Source organism: Gadus morhua, chromosome 12 (assembly GCF_902167405.1).
Source record: "Gadus morhua chromosome 12, gadMor3.0, whole genome shotgun sequence".
Lineage (NCBI taxonomy): Eukaryota > Metazoa > Chordata > Actinopteri > Gadiformes > Gadidae > Gadus > Gadus morhua.
The window spans coordinates 10,570,753-10,590,229 of record NC_044059.1 but is presented as its reverse complement, the minus strand read 5'-3'; the positions used below and the strand labels follow the sequence as shown (position 1 = coordinate 10,590,229).

Below are 19,477 nucleotides of genomic sequence, written 5' to 3'. Positions count from 1 at the left end.
CCTGAGCTCGTTAAAGCGGATCCTCTTAATTGCAGCTGCCACCTTTTATACCACTAGACTTAGCTATGCCAATCATCACAGAGCCATTAACCAAAACAAATGCAAATACAAAACATAGAGAAAAAACCATACAGCATTGAGCCGTCTATGTGTATTATCTGATCTACAATGCCAATTGTGAGGAGATACTAATCGATAGAGCAAACCCAGAATAAACCGGATATAATGGACTGCTGTACCAAAAATCCAAGCTTTTTCAAGACATTAATCGATAAATAGACAGTATGGGTATAAACTGCACAGAGAGTACTTCAGGAATTCTAGATTAGAAGAAGAGAATCATCACAAATATGTAGGAAAATTATGAATAAATGACCACTACAAAAACAATCTAACTCTAACCAAATACTAAAACACACATACAAGATGGCTATTCTACAACTCAGCCCCCCGTCAAAATACAGCAGAAATACACACAAGAAAATAACTTAGGAAATGGCCCATTCAATTTATGAATTAATGGCACAGTAAAATCGAAATGATAGTTTTATCAAACAGTGACAAACAGTGGTTGGCCCTTTTAGTGTCTTTATTTTTAATCAAAGACATTTAGAGAGGAGCCAAGAAGGTCAACATTACATTAATATACAAAAGGAAACATTACAATAAACAAACGAGGATATCCAAGGTAAAACTAAATAAAATACCTCGCTAGACTGGAACACAGTACCCTCACCCATCCCCCTTTTTATAGATTCAGGTAACACGGAAATAGAACTTGAATACGTGATTCAGAAAAGCTGTGACTTTTAATCAACCACTATTGTTGGATCACAGATCTGGCGATGAGTGGGGGAAGCAGCCCTGATGGCGGTCTTAGTATTGTACGGCGTCCCTCTTCTGAGCACATCTCTTGAGAGGCACCTCACGTCTTCTACTGGCATTCTTCATCCTGAATAAAAAAGTTTGATGTTCACCTTAAGGAACTGGCCTAGGAGCTGCTCCGCTCATCGATGGAGTAGAAGACAGAATTACTCGCCCAGTGAGAAGATGATAGCGGCAGTGTAAGGAAAACACAAATTAAAGAAAAGTAAAGGAACCTAAGAGCCCGGCTTGTGTCGAGTCCATTTTATCGATGTAAAATGTTTAGCATGCATTGTGAGGATTTCCTAATGCATACGGGGGGGGGGGCACATGTTGCACAAAGCACCATGGCGTTTCTGCAGCGCCAGCGTAGGTCTGGACGCTGATCTGTGTGATCAGTCCATCAGTGGGCTTTGGTATCTTAGCAACAGTGAGAAGCACTATTCGGTTTCATTGGTAAAGGGTTTGGTTTGGATGCAAATGTTTTCCCTAGGCCTGTTCATACGATATAGACCTGGCACCAGCACTAGCTAGGAACCTCTACTGTGTTACATAATGTATAATATATGCAGTATATTAATTGTTAATATGATAAACTTCGGCATGATCATGTCGAATATTTAAATCAAGCAATACATCATCAAAAGTAAAACATTTTAAAAGTCAAGAAACCGTTATATTATTTAAAAATAATAATATTTCATTGATGAATGACACCAAGGTTTTATACCTCTCTATTTAATCTCTTGGCTCAGACAGGACCATGATAGTATTCCACCACATGTCGAGAAGAACGTCAAAAATGCCAAAATGAAAATCTAATCTTCCCTGGCATCATGAATACTGTTTGCAGGGATTTTTGCAAGTGATATGTTACGGGACAATGGGTAAGCTAAAATCCATCATTGAAGCTTTAAAGTCATGATATTTACTGTCCCTCAAACTTCTCTGCTGATGAAGATAGCAGGGTAGTTCTGCTTTTGTTATATCTTATGTTGTGTTTAGTGGATTCCTTAACATCTGTGCGACAATGTGAAATATTTACAAATAAAATTGGATCCTTTTCATGACTTCTTGACTAACAATCCTGTTTTGCTGAATATACCTGTATCTACACATTACTTTCCTAAGGGTAAGGCAAAGCCTTCTTTCTCTTTATTCTTCAATATAGCAGGAAATAATGGCAAAAATGAGTCTCCAGAATTGTCAACAGTATAGATTTACAAGCAACTAGAAGAAATCCAAGCAGGTGGTTTTTCAATGATCTTGGGGGGGGAAACCTTGGAGGAATAAGGATATTTAAATGCGCTGCTAGAATAGAGGGAAGCTAAAATCGATATCTGGAACTTCAAAGGCCAATCTTTAGCAAGGTTTATGTAAAAAATTCGATATTTGATGAGCAAATCCTACAGATTAATGTTTGATTTATTTTGGACTTAGATACATTTAATATAAAGATTGAATAAAGACTATTTCCTGAGCACTCAAAACCTAGACCAATCTCTCTTGTAATCTAATAAAAATACTTTTAATTCAAGCCATCCAGAATTTTAAATGCATAACTGTGGTCCTATTCCAAGGTCGTACGTATCACATGCTCTTTTATTGATTGGACTCTTCATTTATAAGCAACCATTCTTGGAACCAAACAGGAGACCCAGATCATATGTGCCTGCTGCCCACATCAATCCCCAACCCATTCGGTTCTGATCGCCAAATAATGGCATCTGCAGTCTGAAGTACAGCCATGTATCATTGTACTGCATTACTATACCCCTGGGCTGTGTGCTAAATGACTTGACTTCAGACACTCTTCACTCACACTGTATTTAGGTGCCAGAGTGGGTGCATTTATTGCAAGCTTAGCATTTGCATAGAGCACTTACCACAATACATTTATTTGACTATTATGCATATTTGACAGAGTGGTTCTACAATGACATAATTATAAGTCATACAAGGAAAAGTGCTTTGTGTTGTCGTTTCGCTCATTCCAGGTAGGACTAAAGCATACTCTCTAAGCCAAGGTATAACCATTTCAATTTAAGTTTTACTAGTAGTAGTTATAATCTTAATAGAGTATATATATATATATATATATATATATATATATGTTATATAAATAAATGTAATTTGAGTGACAGGATACATGATAAGCACTAAAAGGCATTGCACTTGCTCAGACATTGGAGAGCCATACAGTCCTACCAGTGCCTGAGAAACAGACCAACCAGTGCATTGCATTCTGGGACGTGATATGTCTGTCCAGTAAAATGGCCCATTGCATTCAACTTACTTGAGGTGTGCTGTCAATGTTAGGCACTGCATTATATCAGTTTAAAGGCTCTCCCGGCTCTCACAGTGTTTCCAATACATTCTATGGAACATTATTCCATACTATGGAATAAATACTCAAAAAATGATTGAATTGTTTATATCCCTGCCTACCTCCCCAAACACTGGGAGCACAATAACACAGAGCCCAAACTGATGCAGGCTTCCCGGCTGTCAGTATTTCATCATTAGTTCTCACACGTATTGAATATAAAGTTATAAAATATAAATAAAAAACACAGTTGAATGAATACATTGAATGACATGTCCGAGAGAGGAGAACAGGGATTGGAGCAGAAATTGGCTTAGCTCACCCCAACCCCTCATTCATTCATTAAATAGATAAAGTTTGGGACCAAAACATGGTCACCATTGCATGATGTAACCCTCCAGCCTCTCCACAAGATGGGAGCCAATACAGCTGCAGACGGGCTCTCTTGGCAGTCAGGGAAATGAAAATCATTCTGACCGTAATAAAGGAAATATCTCCTCCAGCCCTCATGAGGAGAGACTACCTCCCCCCTGTGTGATACGTGTCCGCCTGATTTATGTCATGTTAAATATTATTAATGGTTATGTATGTTATTATTGTGTTCTAACTGTTTTATGTTTTCTTTCTATATGGGTTTTTTCTTTTGTATAGGTTTCGGCTGACATTGTGCATTACGTGCTTTCCTTCGGAACGAGTAATGTATTTATTTGAATGAACAGTATACTCTTGTGATCATGAAACATGGATATCAACGACCATGGGGAAGGTGGGAGTGGACGCCATGGTTAAAGAGCAAATCATTGATTCTTTACCCATTCTTCATTGAAACCTATTTTACATGTGGATGGTCAGGTGTGTTTTGCCTTCTCTTTCTGTGCTTGATGTTCTTTTAATGGTTGGTGACCGCCCCGGGTGTTTTTTCCTCCAATAACCGCAGAGTAGATTCACTTTTGCGATGACGCTGAGCTCTGTGCCCAGGAGATACGTTTGTGACATTGAGAAACTGAGTTTGTGCATCTTTCTGTGACGCGTGTTTTCAAAGTCCATCTACTTTTCAAGGTCTATCTGCAAGTGTGGGACCCTTCTCGACCCTCCCGTTTCCAATCTCTCCAGCGTTGGGGAGATCGGACACACACACACACACACACACACAAAATGAGACACGCACATGCACACACACACACACACACACACACACACACACACACACACACACACACCCACACACACACACACACACACACACACACACACACACTCAAAAAATTACACGCAATAGAACAAAGTGTAGTCCCAATATATATATATTCAATATATTTGGTTTGATAGCTACGGATTCCTCATTGCCGGAAGCCACAAAGTGCATGAAGGCTTATCATTGCCAGTCTATGTGGTCTGGTTATTGCCAACCAGTGGGCGATGGGGCTGATCCAGGTCGCCTGACATTAATTAACCCATCGGTAGATGGATGATCGGTACACACATTCCTTCTTTCTCCTGGGCTCTGAGCCATATGGCAGGTCTGTAGCTGGTGTCTATAAATCATCAATCTGAAAGACAAACACTGTCACCGAGTGATCATGGTGGCGCATGTCAGCCATTCCATTTCTCACAGTGGTGATATTGCATTTTGCCCTTTGTGGGGGGTCCGTCTTCCATCTGTTTCAGATATTATTTTTTATATGGGTTTGTTTTGCTTTGGAAATCTTATTTTTTTATTATTTTGCGCATCATTGTGTTTTTTTGGTGTTTCATGTTATTTAAAGCAGAGACACTGATCTTCCAATGGGAGCCATGCAGTTTAGAGTTAATGTGCTTCTGGTTCATTGCTTGTTTTTCCCCATCTTCTGAGAAGGGTTTGAATTCATACGGCTATTTCACTTCATGGTCTTCATGCTCTTGACTCTACCCCTTTTTCATGTGTGTGTGTGTGTGTGTTCTTTTATTGTAATGCCCGACTTGACCTCACTATTAAAATAGAAGTTTTTTCGGCAGCATGAGTATCATATACCAATACCGCAACACCCGTGGAATAAATGAATAATAAGTGGACCTTGTTGTGGCGAAGGTCTAATGTTATCAACCCACATACCTCTTGCTCACACACTGAGCACACCCATTTCCTCTGTTTCCTTCCTCATCCCAGATCTCTTCCTACGATACCCAGGTCAACGTTTTTTCTTGGCGACTGGGTTGACCCTAACATGCAGCCGAGGAAATGAAAGAACGGGTCGGAGACGTACACAAAGAAAATGGACGCCGCTTCAAGAGGCCATGTAGCAAATGACATCCTTTCGATTTCCATTACCCTGGATACTTTTGCTTTCCGAGCCAGATTGAAAGTTGTGCTGTGCATGGACGGGGTGTATTAAGTTTTAGTATTGCCATTCAGCTCGTGGCCAGCCTGAAACACATTGACGATGGTGTAATGAACGTGCTGATAGTGGCACCCCACAGACACTTTATCGAATTGTCCTGCTCTACAGGGGCATAGCCTCATAATGGATTGCATGAAGGGGCATCCTAGAGGGCCGGCAATCATTTTCCCCCATGTGAAGGCAAGCCACGCGGGCATCTGCCCTAGAGTTGGCCCGTGTCCCCGCCATCGTCAAAAACCCTCAAATGCGTTAAATTAGTCGATCCAAGTCCCACAATGTATTCATCACAAGGGTTTATTCATCCCAGCACACGGTGTGCAATTGGCCATTCAAGGACAGATTCCTCAAAGAGTAAAGACACCACAGGTGGCTATACGAAGCACCGTATTAACTCACCCTGTAGAGATGTAACGTGTTAGGAGCCCCAGAGGTGATTTTTTTTTTTTATGTCGTGGCAACAAATAAATAATTAACTCCCCTCGGGGCTCGGTAAACATGTAACATGTGAGAGCAAAAGCAGATGACAGCCATGCGTAGTGATAGCTAGGAGCAACTTTATTTACATAGCCCTTTTCCTAAATGAGGCAGACTCTTAGTGCTTCACATACGTAGAAACATTGTCATACAATAAAATGAACTGAATGAAATGAACACCGGACCCATATTGAGTGTACTGGCGTTTACCGAGACTTGGCTGGATCCTGTGGTGCCTGACTCTGCCGTCACTCCGACCGGCTTCTCCATCTACCGGCAGGACAGGACTTCCGAGTCAGGTAAAAGAAGGGGAGGAGGGGTATGCTTGATGGTTAACTCTCGCTGGGGCTCGGATGTTGCTGCACTTTCAGCACACTGCTCACCAGACCTGGAGCTGTTATCGATTAAAGTTCGCCCCTTCTACCTCCCACGGGAATTCAGCTCCGTTATTGTCACAGCAGTATACATTCCACCGCAGGCGGACAAAACGTGCGCGTTAGAGGAACTTTACAGAGTAATTAATGGACTTGAGGATGCTCACCCTGAGGCGGTTTCTATTGTTGTTGGAGACTTCAATAGGACCAATATGAAGAAAGTTTTACCGAAGTACTATCAACACATAAACTTTCCTACCCGGGGTGATCAGATTCTTGACCATTGCTACTCACAGATTCGAAAGTGTTACAAACCCCTCCCCCGCCCCGCTTTCGGAAAATCGGATCACACCTCCATTATGCTTATCCCTACCTACAGACAGCGCCTAAAACAGGAAAAACCGGTTTCTAGGGCAGTTCAACGCTGGAGTGCTGAAGCCATTAGCACTCTGCAGGACTGCTTTGACACAACAGACTGGCAGATGTTCTTTGTTGCAGTTGATGGGGACATCAATGAATACACAGACTCTTTCTCCTCATACATCTCCAAATGCATTGATGATGTCGTACCTAGGGCCAGTGTTAAGACCTTCCCAAACCAAAAGCCCTGGGTAAATGGTAATGTCCGTGCTAAGCTCAAAGCACGGTCCTCTGCCTTTAACTCTGGTGACCAGGAGGCTTTGGGGAAGTCCAGATGTGACCTGCGGACGGCCATCAGAGATGCAAAGAGAGAATACAGGGACAAGCTGGAGTCCACCTACCTCAGCTCTGACCCCCGACGCCTGTGGGGTGGCCTGCGACACATCACTGGCTATAAAGGGAGAAATAGCAGTGATGATCAACCAGCCGCCTCTCTCCCTGACGACCTCAACACCTTTTACGGAAGGTTTGAGGCAACCAACCCCCTTCCTTCAGCAAGACTGGCCGAGGACCAGGACGACTACACTCTGTCCCTGACCGTGGCTGACGTGAGGCGAGAGCTCCAAAGGGTGAACCCCCGGAAGTCATCGGGGCCCGATGGAGTCCCAGGCCGCGTCCTCAGGGGGTGCGCTGACCAGCTTGCGGAGGTATTCACCTCCATATTCAACTTATCACTGCATCTGTCTGAAGTCCCCACCTGCTTCAAGCAGGCCACCATCATCCCCATACCAAAGAAAACATCAGTAACCTGCTTGAATGACTACCGCCCTGTAGCACTGACCTCCACAATTATGAAGTGCTTTGAGCGGCTGGTCAGAACCCACATCTGCTCTACCCTTCCCAACACCCTGGACCCCTTTCAGTTTGCATACCGTCCAAACCGATCAACAGACGACGCCATTGCCCTAGCTACACACGCCACCCTCTCCCACCTGGAAAAGAGCAACACATATGTGAGGATGCTGTTTGTGGACTACAGCTCAGCATTCAACACTATTGTGCCTGCCAAGCTCGTCCCGAAGCTCAGGGGCCTGGGTCTTAAAACACCCCTGTGCAACTGGATCCTGGACTTCCTGACGAGCAGACCCCAGGTGGTGAGAATGGGCAACCACACCTCCTCCTCACTGACCCTGAGTACCGGGGCCCCCCAGGGCTGCGTACTCAGTCCCCTCCTGTACTCCCTGTACACGCATGACTGTGTGGCAACACACAGTTCCAACATCATCCTGAAGTTTGCAGACGACACTACCATCCTGGGTCTCATCTCTAACAACGATGAGACCGCCTATAGAGATGAGGTAAGGGTCTTGGCAGAATGGTGCCAAGACAACAACCTGTCTCTCAACGTCTGCAAAACCAAGGAAATGATCGTGGATTTCAGGAAGCTGCAGAGGGGGGGTCAGGACCCCATACACATCGAGGGAGCTGAAGTGGAGAGAGTCTCCAACTTCAAATTCCTCGGTGTGTACATCAAGGATGACCTAACCTGGTCCATGCAGGCAGGCTCAGCAGTCAAAACTGCACAGAAGCGGCTATACTTCTTGAGGAGACTCAAGAAGTTTGGCATGTCTTCAAAAACTTTAACAAACTTTTACAGATGCACCATTGAGAGCATCCTCTCAGGCTGCATCACTGCCTGATATGGTAGCTGCTCCGCTGCCGACCGCAAGGCCCTGCAGAGGGTGGTGAAGACAGCGGAGCGTATCACCGGCAGCCATCTCCCCTCCGTGAAAGGCATCTACAACAGTAGATGCCTGAGGAAAGCAAAAAAGATTCTAAAGGACAACAGCCACCCAGGCTATGGACTGTTCTCATTGCTGCCGTCTGGTAGACGCTACCGGAGCATCCGAACACGGACTACCAGACTCACAAATAGCCTTTTCCCCCTGGCTGTAAGGCTTCTGAATCAGAAACACTGAACCTCTGAACAGTTGCCACCTCCACCTACTCCCTGCTCCCCCACTCATACAATTCACTTCATAGATATATTTGCACAATTTTAAAAACTTTTAACTTATCCTTAGCATTTCTTTTTAACTATTCTCTATTCACACTTAAACTGCTGCTAGCCCTTCTACTGTACTCTAATTGTGGAATGTTAATGTTATATGTTATATTGTTATAATGTCATAGTGCAATGTCATATGTCAATGTTGTTTTTTAAATTGTTGTATGTTAATGTTACATTTCATATGGTTTACTGTCATAGTGTTATAGAGTTTTATGTTATTTTTGTTATATGTATGACGTCTACTGCGTAGATGAATGATGCTTGCCAAGTCGTAAGAATTTTGCTGTGCTGAAGCAATTTGGTACATGCAACAATAAACACACTTTGACTTTGACTTTGACCTTTGACTTTGAGAGTTTGCTACTTTTAAGATGAAAAAGCATGGAAGGGTAGATTCATGCCAGGATACTATAGTACAATTGATATTGTATGTGTTAGATTTAAAGCAGGTGTGCGAATGATAAAGCACTGAGAAAGCTAACCGTGTTGGCGCACAGAGGCGGTAGGGGCCCTGAATCCAATTATTCTTAGAGCCCTGTAAAGTGTCACAGTGTAAAACGTACGAAAAAGAAAACAATTGGCGCCATCAAGTCCCCTAAGTACCCAAGACATAGCCTATATCATTTTAAATTATTTTTTTGTTCTACTCTGTCTTCGCAACGGTAAAATGATTGCATTCACTGTTTTAAATGCTCATGTTGTGTGGTGTGCACGGTCCGTTTACAAGATGAACAAGATAGGCAGTTTTCTATTTTGTGTGTGCGTGCAAGCGCGCACGTGCCTTTGTGTGTCTGTGTGTGTTGAGTCAGAACACATAGTTGTGGTATGCACCGTGATACCTTTTAAAAGATGAATAAAATGAACAGTTTTCTAATTTTTTGTGTGTGTTGGAGTCGGAACACAGTCATAGTGAAGTGAAGTCTCCCTCTCTCTCTCAACAGTTTAGCTGAGCAATGCTTTCTTTTTAGCTATGAGTCAACGAGTTGGAGAGTAACAAGATGTTTAGGTAAACATTCACATTCACAGTGACCTTTGAGAGAGGTACGGATTCCAGTTTGCAAACTGCCTCCATCCCAAGCATAACTTGCATAACCTCTGCTAGAAGTAGTTATTTTGCAATTGTGTGTGGCATCTTACTGTTAGTAATCCGTTGAGCCATCAATAAGAAGCCTTCTGTGCTTTTACTGAGTCGTGGCCACGTTCACCATTTGTGTTTTCTTGCGGGTGTATTCCTTGCTCTTTCGACTTAAAAAATATACATATTTTGTTTTGGCCTTATATTCCGGTTGCTTTGTAATCAGATGTCGTAACAACTAACATAACCGGGTTTAATCATCCCAGCACAGTGGGTAATCGGCCATTCAAGGAAAGGTTCCTGAAAGAGTAATGATGCCCTAGGTGGCTATACAAAGCACCGTATTAGTTCACCCTGCAGAGATCAAATATGTAAGGGCTCGTTAATGAAATATGTCAGGGCAAAAGCAGATGAGAGCCGTGCGTAATGCTAGCTAGGAGCCTTTATGTTTGTTAAGGCGTTTGGTGCGACCCCAGACATAAGCAAACGATGCGCCTGATTAGTGTAATATATTACCCCGAGAGGGTGATATATTACACTATGTCTATAATCATGATCATTGATTATTCATGTGCACTGTAACCAACGGAAAACAGTGTTTTGACGCAAGCACAGTCACTCATACTACTGTTAGCTTACACTGGTCTGCCTGTCTTTGCAGGCTTGTGGCGGTCTCTGGGGACGAGGACTTTGCAGTTAAGTTAGCACTTGTGAATCACTTGTCACTTGTCTTGTGAATTTGCTACTTTTAAGATTAAAAAGCATAGTAGGGTATATTCATGCCAAGCTATTAGTACAATTGATAATGGGTGTGTTCGATTTTAGGAAGATGTGCAAATGATAAAGCCTTGACAAAAGCCAACAGTATTAGCGCACGGAGGCGGTAGGGGCCCTTAATCCAATTATTCATAATCATAATGTAAGTAATAATACAATTTTGACTGGAATATTGTTGTTACATCACATTCTCATCTCAATATCCACAATAACTCTTATGAACATAATGAGCTCACCTCACCTAATGAGATGGCTGAGCCTGTCTCGCAATACAGTTTTTGGATTCTTGGAGTGATGGATGACAGGCAGACTCAGAAAATAGTTCTCCACATGCAAACGAAACCTTTACTTAAGTCTTCATGCAGTCAAAGTGGAGACTAATGGAGCAATATTCGCATGTCCTCTGCAGTGAGAGGGAGGGCCAAAAGTCGACATGACTCACATTCTGGGTTCGGACCTTTGATGGTCTATCACAGGTTCATTCCAACAGCTCCTCTTCTGCCTTACCAGTAGGTCACTTGCTGCAACTCGGCAAAGGGATCCCGCACCTATTCCCAGGCATCGATGTTTACAACGAAAAAGCATGAGCTAAGGTACTCGCTCAGTGCAGTGAGGTGAGGGATGGCTACCTCCACTAATCAGACATGGCCAGGCGAGGCTGCTTAAACGAGCCATCATCCACACACACCCACTGCGACAACGAAGTCAACGTTCCCACAACGTGAAAAAAAAAAGGCATTATTGAAACATATAGTTTATAACAGCGCTGTTCCCAGAGCTGAATAACTGGGCTCACTCCTCTGAGCTCATGAGTGAAGCCGTTGACATCGCTTCTTTCAGGGTCACGGATTTCACAAAGAGTCTGTGTTATGCGAATATGTGTTATGTGAATAAGGTCTCTATTACGGTGGCCAGCTACTATGTATCTGTATTTTCCCAATTTATTTTGCACAAAATTAATAAGAGTCTGTCGACAATCACTTTGGTGATTCTGATTTGTGAGCACCATATCATTGTAATTAACGTTTATCAGAAACACCTGTAAAGCGGAGTTATGGTATAGGTCAAAGTCCCAGCCCTGTTCCTCTCTCTATCAGCACTTATGGAATGCCTCTCACGTCCAATCAAATGACTTGGTTGTAACTTATTTTTGTACAGCTTTACCTTTGACCTCGGCGTTGAACGTCTCACGAAGGACCCCATGGAACGGAATGCTCCAGATAGACGTTACTGGCGAGAGACAGGGCAGGCCTTTCAGTTAGTGGCTGTGATGAGAGACGAGAGATGAGAGAGGGAGGGACTTTTGTCAAGTCCATTATGTAATCCCCTTCTTGTTATCATGTACCTATTCTCATCACGCCGGGGTTTGTTAACCGGTTTACACAGCACATAGTAAGTAATGACCGGAAGTTGAGTTGCGATAGACCGGGATAACGCCACAATTCAGGATCCTCCTCCAATGAAGAATGCGGAAAGGACAGGCTGCCAAATGAGGCAGTACTTGGGTTGGTAAATCGAGCAACTCTACTCTACACGGAGGAGGTTGGTTACGTATCAGCATTACTGGGTGTATTCTTACCACACTGCACGGTGGTGAACGCACTGTAGTGGCATGTACACAACACGGGTGTATTTATAAAACCAGGCACGTAACAACCACCACCGTTTTACCGACTGAGGTATTATATAATATAGGAAGAAACGTTTTGCCCGCCCAGTTTTGTGGTCGACGTTGCATGAGTTCAGCTGAACTGGTAAGACACGATACATTATAGATATCAAACGATAACACGGTGCACTTAGCTTTACTACATGGAATAACGGTGCATTGTCCTAATTTGATTGAACTGCATGCGTTGGTGGTTTCATGCAGGCAGCAGTTCCGTCCCGGGACACAGCCATGTCTGAGACGACCAAACCCCGGCTCAGCGAGGCTCAGGTGCTGGAGCTCGTACAGCGGCTCTATGGCCTGGAGCGGTCCACCGTGCGCCCTCTACCCAGCTACGATGACCAGAACTTCCACGTTGTGGCACCCGGAGGTGGAGGCGAATACGTGCTGAAGGTCATGAATTCAGCGGACAGTACGAACCCCACTATGATCGACGTCCAGACGAGAGCGATGAGTTTTCTGCAGGAACACGGCATACCTGCGCAGACAGCCGTGCGCAACGCAGCGGGGGAGCTCATGAACCTCGAGGAGATCGGTGAGCGACTCGGGTCTGTCACGTCGGAGCGCTTGAGCACCGTTTGGGTACATGATGTATGATCAATCACACACGTTTCAATCAAGACCCACACATGACACTGTCCCATCCTGACCCCAACCCATCACGGATACATTATTACATTTTAACTTGCGAAGCTCTATCACTCATCACAGTGATGCTAGTCCAGCAATGCAATCAGTGCATTGCAAGAATAAGCATGGACCCATCTGAAGTTGGCTCACGATTCTTAGCTCCCTGTTCGCAGCTAGTGCTGTGTTACCACCAGGAAACGAGTCGATCTTTTTTAATATCGTTTTTTAATGACAAACTGGTAACCACTGGTACTGTGACGTAGAACGAATAAATGAAAATTATATCATGACAATTTTTTGAATGAAAATTACATCATGTAAACTATTTTTTCCCCCTCCAAACAAATCTCAAAAATGTCTGTATAGCCAAATCATGCCAGCGTTCCATGGGTTAAATCACATTTTTACATCCATTTTTTTTTAGATCGGTTCTACTGGGAATAACCATTCGGATCAGACTGAATCCTTTACTGGGGGATATATGGCATAACCAAGAATGGAGTACAAATGCATTGTTTTATGAATAAACTGGTCACACTGCCAGTGGTAACAAGTTCGTCCAAAAAAAAAAAAATGATGTTCGAAAAAATCCCTTTGTTACTTGGTCCCACATCACTAGCTGCGAGTAGGGTGCTGCGAATCAGGAGCCAATTGTGAGACACATTAACAGACAAAAGCAAACACACACGTGATGAGAGATACAGTCAGAGAAACAAGCTAGTAAGAAAAATAAGTAATTTTCTTCCACATGGCATGCTATAAAAGAGAAAAGTACACGGCGAAAACGGCTATATGTCAGAATGGAAATACTGTCCTAAACAAGTATGTCTCCTATTTCCTGAGACCGTTGTGATTGTTTCATCCAGTCAATGTGAATAAATGAAGAAGTAGGCCTACTGTTGAAATATTATTTGTCAATTGTTAACTACATCCAGACGTTGATGTAGTAATATACTAGGCTACTTTAATGTATATGGCACTGCGTCTCAGCCTTTAGGTTATGATTCAGTCCCATATTCATTGACATTATTGAGAAATTGTCCTCTGTACCTGTTTGGAATTTTAGCAGAGCCAAGTTAAACGGAGGAAGTTAAGAGAGGAGTCATTTATTAACGTATTATGTAACACATATTGCAGTTGTCATTGAGTTTGTGTTTTTGGCAAAGACATTCATTTTTAAAGCGAGACCAAATGGCCTTAATATAGCCTACCGGGTCTAAACTTTCTGCTCAACGTTTCAAAGGTCAAAGAATGCTCACACATATTGCAGTTGTCATTGAGTTTGTGTTTTTGGCAAAGACATTCATTTTTAAAGCGAGACCAAATGGCCTTAATATAGCCTACCGGGTCTAAACTTTCTGCTCAACGTTTCAAAGGTCAAAGAATGCTCACGTTAACCTTGCTTTTTCGCAGAGCAAAACTCATTTGCTTGTTGTATAATTGAGTACGAGAAGGTTTATCTCATCCAGGCTGTTTACAACCCCATCGACGTTAACGCACAAGGCCAGACACCAGAGATATGTTTCAGACAAAGGTGTACTGCCCTTGCAGTGCATTCACTTGTTCAAAGTTACACAGCCGGTTGGCATTCAAAAGTCCTAGAATAAACACACAAGGCTGGACTTTTCTGCACTGAAACATTACAGGAAAGAACACACATCAGTTAACAATCAATAACGCATACATAACAACACTAATTAATATACATAAAACTACATAAATGGCCAACGGTTAACAACGTCAACCAGTGAACAGCGCTATCCATTGCTGCAACGACTAACCAGCAGAATATTGTTCACCTAAACAGGAATGCCTTCATGACCCTCCTTAAACACTGTTTCAGGAGGTTTAGACAATAGGCTCCAAGGCAGAAGGGTTACAGAAACACACTCAACACCAACATATCTCAACGCCACTCGTGTTGCTTGTCTTTGGTCTCCTGAGACTTCTCCTGAAACACTCTTTGAGTTTTATTGATTCTGCCACCCGGCCACGCCCACCTGGATTTCAGTCGGCAGAGCCAAGGCAGCGTAGGATTTACAAAGACGAATAGAATGTTAACTTAACTTTACTTTGAAGGTAGCACACAGTGTTCTGAAGGAAACAAAGATGTGCCAGAAAACACTTAAAAAGCATTGTCAAATGAGGGCGTAGAATGCAGAGTAAGCTCTTTCTTTAAAAGAAATACATACAATTCGGTTTTGATTAAATCCATTTTATAGTCTATGAATCTATTTGTTTATGTTGTTGTTCTTAAGTACAGACTGGCTTAGGAAGTGTTCATCAAAACAGCCAAAACTATGTTGGTAAAAGGTGAATTATTCAATGAGGGAAACTCTCGGTAGTTTTTGCACACAATCACACCTACTCATTTCAGATGGGAGGCGTGAGTGGCGAAAAAGTTCTCCTGCTGGATTTGTGATTGGCTGAGCCTCCACGCCAACATTGTGTTTTTGCCTCGGAAGGCAGCCCAGGTTACATGAGCACTTCAGATCAGATGTCGGGTGTGTATATACCTACCTGACAACATTGTTCCACTACCCGTCAACCAAATTAGGACATTTTAAGTTAAATAACAGTCGTTGAAAAAAGACTAGACTTTTTTCATTCTTCCATTCAGGTAAATTGGAAGTAGGCGCGTTAAGAAATGCAGATAGTTAGAAGCTAAGCAGCGACTGGTAGGGAATGCATAACTTGGCCTTCAGTCGACCCATCAATAATCAGATCCTGAAAGTGGAAACCTATGAAAATGATTTCAACACAAAGCATACCCAGGCCATCCGTCTTAAGGGAAAATGTAGTTTCTCACCTGCTTCCATTTATTTATTATTCATGTCCTTAAGTGCAGGGTATGATGGTGTGAAAATCACTGAAACTTTGATTGCATTGGCTGGGATAATCATGACATCTCACAGCAGAATAGCATTCAGTACTTTTCCTCAAGCCCTTAGCTGTCAATTGAACCAGCAAGACATCTTTCCGTCATCATGGTTTTCCTATTTTAAAGCATATCTGGAGATCCAATTTTCTTTTTAGGATTGTGTACAAAATGAACATGGTGGTCCGCTTTTGTCTGGATATTACTTTCTTTTTTTTTTAATGAGGGAAAGAATAACAATATGTGTCACAAAATCATTTTCAAACACAGCCTGTGTTTGGAAAATTCTTTGGGATTATGAAAATTTTCTCTAGATATGACTTAAGTAGGGCCCTATGAAATCCGCGATAACGAAAACGCGGACGGAATCACGGAATTGGACAATAAAAACTGAATCAACTGATACATTTTTTTTTTTTTTTTTATTAAGCAGGAAAGTATTAAAAGTAACAAAGTTACAATTTAAAACGGGCCTGTCTTAGTAAAATAACTGATTTCCAGCAGGTTCCTGTTCTTCAGCACATATAACATGCACCAGTTAAACATGTTAAAAAAAAATCCCCGGTCCACCACGCAAACAATAGGTCCCACTCCGGGAAACAAGAAGCCGAAGAAGAAGTTGAAGCGCCCGTAATTCGGTTCTAACCCCGAATTCAGAGCCGAACAATATCCAAAACACTTCTATCACTCAGGTGTTTTGTAGAATATGTCAACATACTATCGATTGGAAACGCAAAGATACGTGCGATGACCACTTGAAGTCCAAAATCCATATGAAAAACAATGAACGCCGTAGCCAGGGCACGCCCCTTCAAACAACAATTTGAGTTTATAAAAAAAGTTTATAAGCACTTTAATATTTATGTCATGTTTTTATTTGGAAGCACTAAAAACAGTGCAATGTTGTGATGTTTTAATAAATGTAGTCTTCTATCTGATTAAATTGTATTCGTTCGCACTTATTTGACACTCGTTCTGATGATTTTAAGTGTAAAAACGGAATTAATGAAAATTAAAACGGAAAAAACGGAATTTGGAAAAAAATAAAACGGATTTCATATGGCCCTAATTAAGTCCTTTTTGAAGCTGAAGCTGGCAGAAAACCATTACCTACACTGGCTGTCATGGACCTGTCAAGTCTGTCGTTCGCGTAATCCCTTTTCCTTCCCCCCCCTCTGCTGATTGTATGCTAGGATACCTGTGACGATGTCACACCTTGCAAGGGCAATGGTATTCAGTTTCTCAAACCTGACAAATCTTGGTTTTCAACAGAAAGACATCTAAACATTGATGGTTCAGAAAAGACTAACCTGCTGCCCTTCCTTATCCTCAAACAGACATTTAAAATATCTGTTCCTATTCTGTCCTCTCCTGTAAGATTGTGGCTTCGGCTGTCAGAAGTTCATGGTGAGGCTGCTGACCTACCTCCCGGGAACCACCATTTCCACAGTGCCATACACACCTCAGCTGCTGTACGATGTCGGGAAAATGGCCGCTAGGATGGACCAGGTTTTTCTCAAGGTAAAATAATCCCTCGGTTGATGGAAATGTACTGGTAGGTCTGAGCCACCACCATTCTCTAGGTTCACTGTATTTCGGTTTGGCTTCAGAGGGGGAGGTGTGTGTGTGTGTGTGTGTGTGTGTGTGTGTGTGTGTGTGTGTGTGTGTGTGTGTGTGTGTGTGTGTGTGTGTGTGTGTGTGTGTGTGTGTGTGTGTGTGTGTGTGTGTGTGTGTGTGTGTCTTTCTCTCTCCACTTTGTTATATTGAAGTGATTCATGCTCCAACAGATGGACCACCCCCACCTCTCTGCGCTACAACGGGACTCGTTCATCTGGAGCCTGTCCAACGTCCCTCTCCTCGAGGGCTACGTCTACAGCATGGACGGGGACCCTCTCCAGGAAGTAGTCAAAGTCGTTATAGAAGAGTTCAAAACCAGCGTGCTACCGAGACGCCATGCGTTCCGCAAGTGTACGTCTTTTACTGTTTCTAATCGATACTTGTTCCTATCGGTAGTTATTCGTTTTACGAATAATACTTGTTATACTGCGTGTAACCACGCTTGACACCTGGGATATCCTTGATTAAGTTATTAGTAAATCAAATGTTTTTTTTCTAATAGCTTAAAAGGAAGATGCAGAAGGTCTGAGAATATAAGAAAATCTGTTGCAGAATAACAAATTTTTCACTAAATGCCAAAAATGTATTATTTGATGTGTTGACGATCATCAATTTTTCTACGCGCATAGCCCTGTAAAATAATATTTACTCTGTTTACCTGTTCCAGGCCTCAACCATGGCGACTTCAACGACCTCAACATCCTGGTGGAGCCCGACCAGAGCGGCGACTACCGGATCTCGGGCATCCTGGACTTCAGCGACATGAACAGCGGCCACTACGTGCACGAGCTGGCCATCGCCATCATGTACATGATGATCCAGCACCCCGACCCCGTGGCGGTGGGGCAGCCCGTCACGCAGGGCTGGGAGAGTGTGGTGCCCCTCAACCCGGAGGAGAGGGACTGCCTCTACCTGCTGGTGCTCTGCCGCTTCTGCCAGTCTCTGGTGATGGCCCGCCACTCTGTGAGGCTTCAGCCCCACAACGAGGAGTACCTCATGATCACGGCCCGCACGGGCATGCGCATCCTCAGGCAGCTGTGGGACCTGGGGAAGGCGGAGGTGGAGAAGGTGTGGTTCCAGGACGGCCAGGGGAGGGTTTTAGTAGGGGACGGGGACAAATGAGGAAACTTTTGTTCTTTTGAGTGTGTGAGTGTATCAGATGTTACTTGTTGTGGATTTGAACACCACTGTGCCAAATCATGTCACCCATGTGCCTAAAGGATAATCCCGACAATGTCAATATGATTAAATGAACCTGAAGGAAATGTATGCTGTATTTCTCTGTATATTGTTGATCATAGAGCCAAGAGTTGGATGCTGTGATTATATAATCATAAATAAAAAAACATAGGAGCAAAGCTAGTTTCCTTAGCATCCTACATTTAGATGTCCTCAATAATTGCTGTATCCTGTGTGTTCATTTGACAAAAGCAGAAGACATTGAAAGAGTGGCGAAGTCACGCCCCTTCCGGTAGAGCCAATGGGACCTATGAGATCGAAAAATATACATGGGTTTCAATGGAAAGAAATTAATAATCTTCTGGTCCCAGTCTTTATATGCCCCTGATTACACATACGTTTTTGGATTAAAATGATAATTTTTCATCTCAAGAGTTTGACCGTTTATTGTACAATTGTTCAGTTAAAGGCTGTAGAGAAAACACAATGAGAAAGACTACATGTCTCGTATGTGCCGTCACGCTCCCTGTGACTGGCGTGGACAAGACCGACAATCTCCACATCAGCATAACTGAAACTCTCCACATGCCCCAATTTATAATGGTTTTCACCTCTTTTGATGCTTTTATCCTCCCCTTGGAAAAAACCTAACATTATCAAACTTCTGAACGAAAATGTTTAGTTTTCTTTGCATGAAAATGTATCATTTAAGTACATAAACATCATATGTGTTATCCGGAGCATATAAAGACTGGGACAAGAAAATAATTACTTTTTCGCCATTGAAACCCATTCATATTTTTCG

The 19,477-nt window shown here is 42.8% G+C and overlaps 1 protein-coding gene across 4 annotated transcripts; it reads left to right on the top strand.

Moving 5' to 3' along the window:
* Nucleotides 1-6,102: 6,102 nt before the first annotated feature.
* hykk.2 (hydroxylysine kinase, tandem duplicate 2) lies at nucleotides 6,103-19,104 on the top strand. Of its 4 annotated transcripts, none has more exons than XM_030372815.1 (5): nucleotides 6,103-6,341; nucleotides 12,573-12,903; nucleotides 17,255-17,397; nucleotides 17,664-17,844; nucleotides 18,161-19,104. In XM_030372815.1, exons 2-5 carry the CDS (start codon nucleotides 12,600-12,602, stop codon nucleotides 18,613-18,615), a joined length of 1,083 nt encoding a protein of 360 aa, XP_030228675.1. In that variant the 5' UTR covers nucleotides 6,103-6,341; nucleotides 12,573-12,599; the 3' UTR covers nucleotides 18,616-19,104. The 4 variants fall into 4 exon arrangements, with proteins under 4 accessions (XP_030228675.1, XP_030228674.1, XP_030228672.1 ...); XM_030372814.1 differs by having other exon boundaries at nucleotides 6,115-6,341; nucleotides 12,563-12,903; XM_030372812.1 differs by lacking the exon at nucleotides 6,103-6,341 and adding an exon at nucleotides 12,155-12,453.
* The last annotated feature ends 373 nt before the right edge of the window (nucleotides 19,105-19,477 follow it).

Coding starts and splice junctions, on each gene's coding strand:
- hykk.2 (XM_030372812.1), top strand. Junction 12,904..17,254: donor CATGAACCTCGAGGAGATCG/GTGAGCGACTCG, acceptor CTCTCCTGTAAG/ATTGTGGCTTCGGCTGTCAG. Junction 17,845..18,160: donor ACGCCATGCGTTCCGCAAGT/GTACGTCTTTTA, acceptor TACCTGTTCCAG/GCCTCAACCATGGCGACTTC.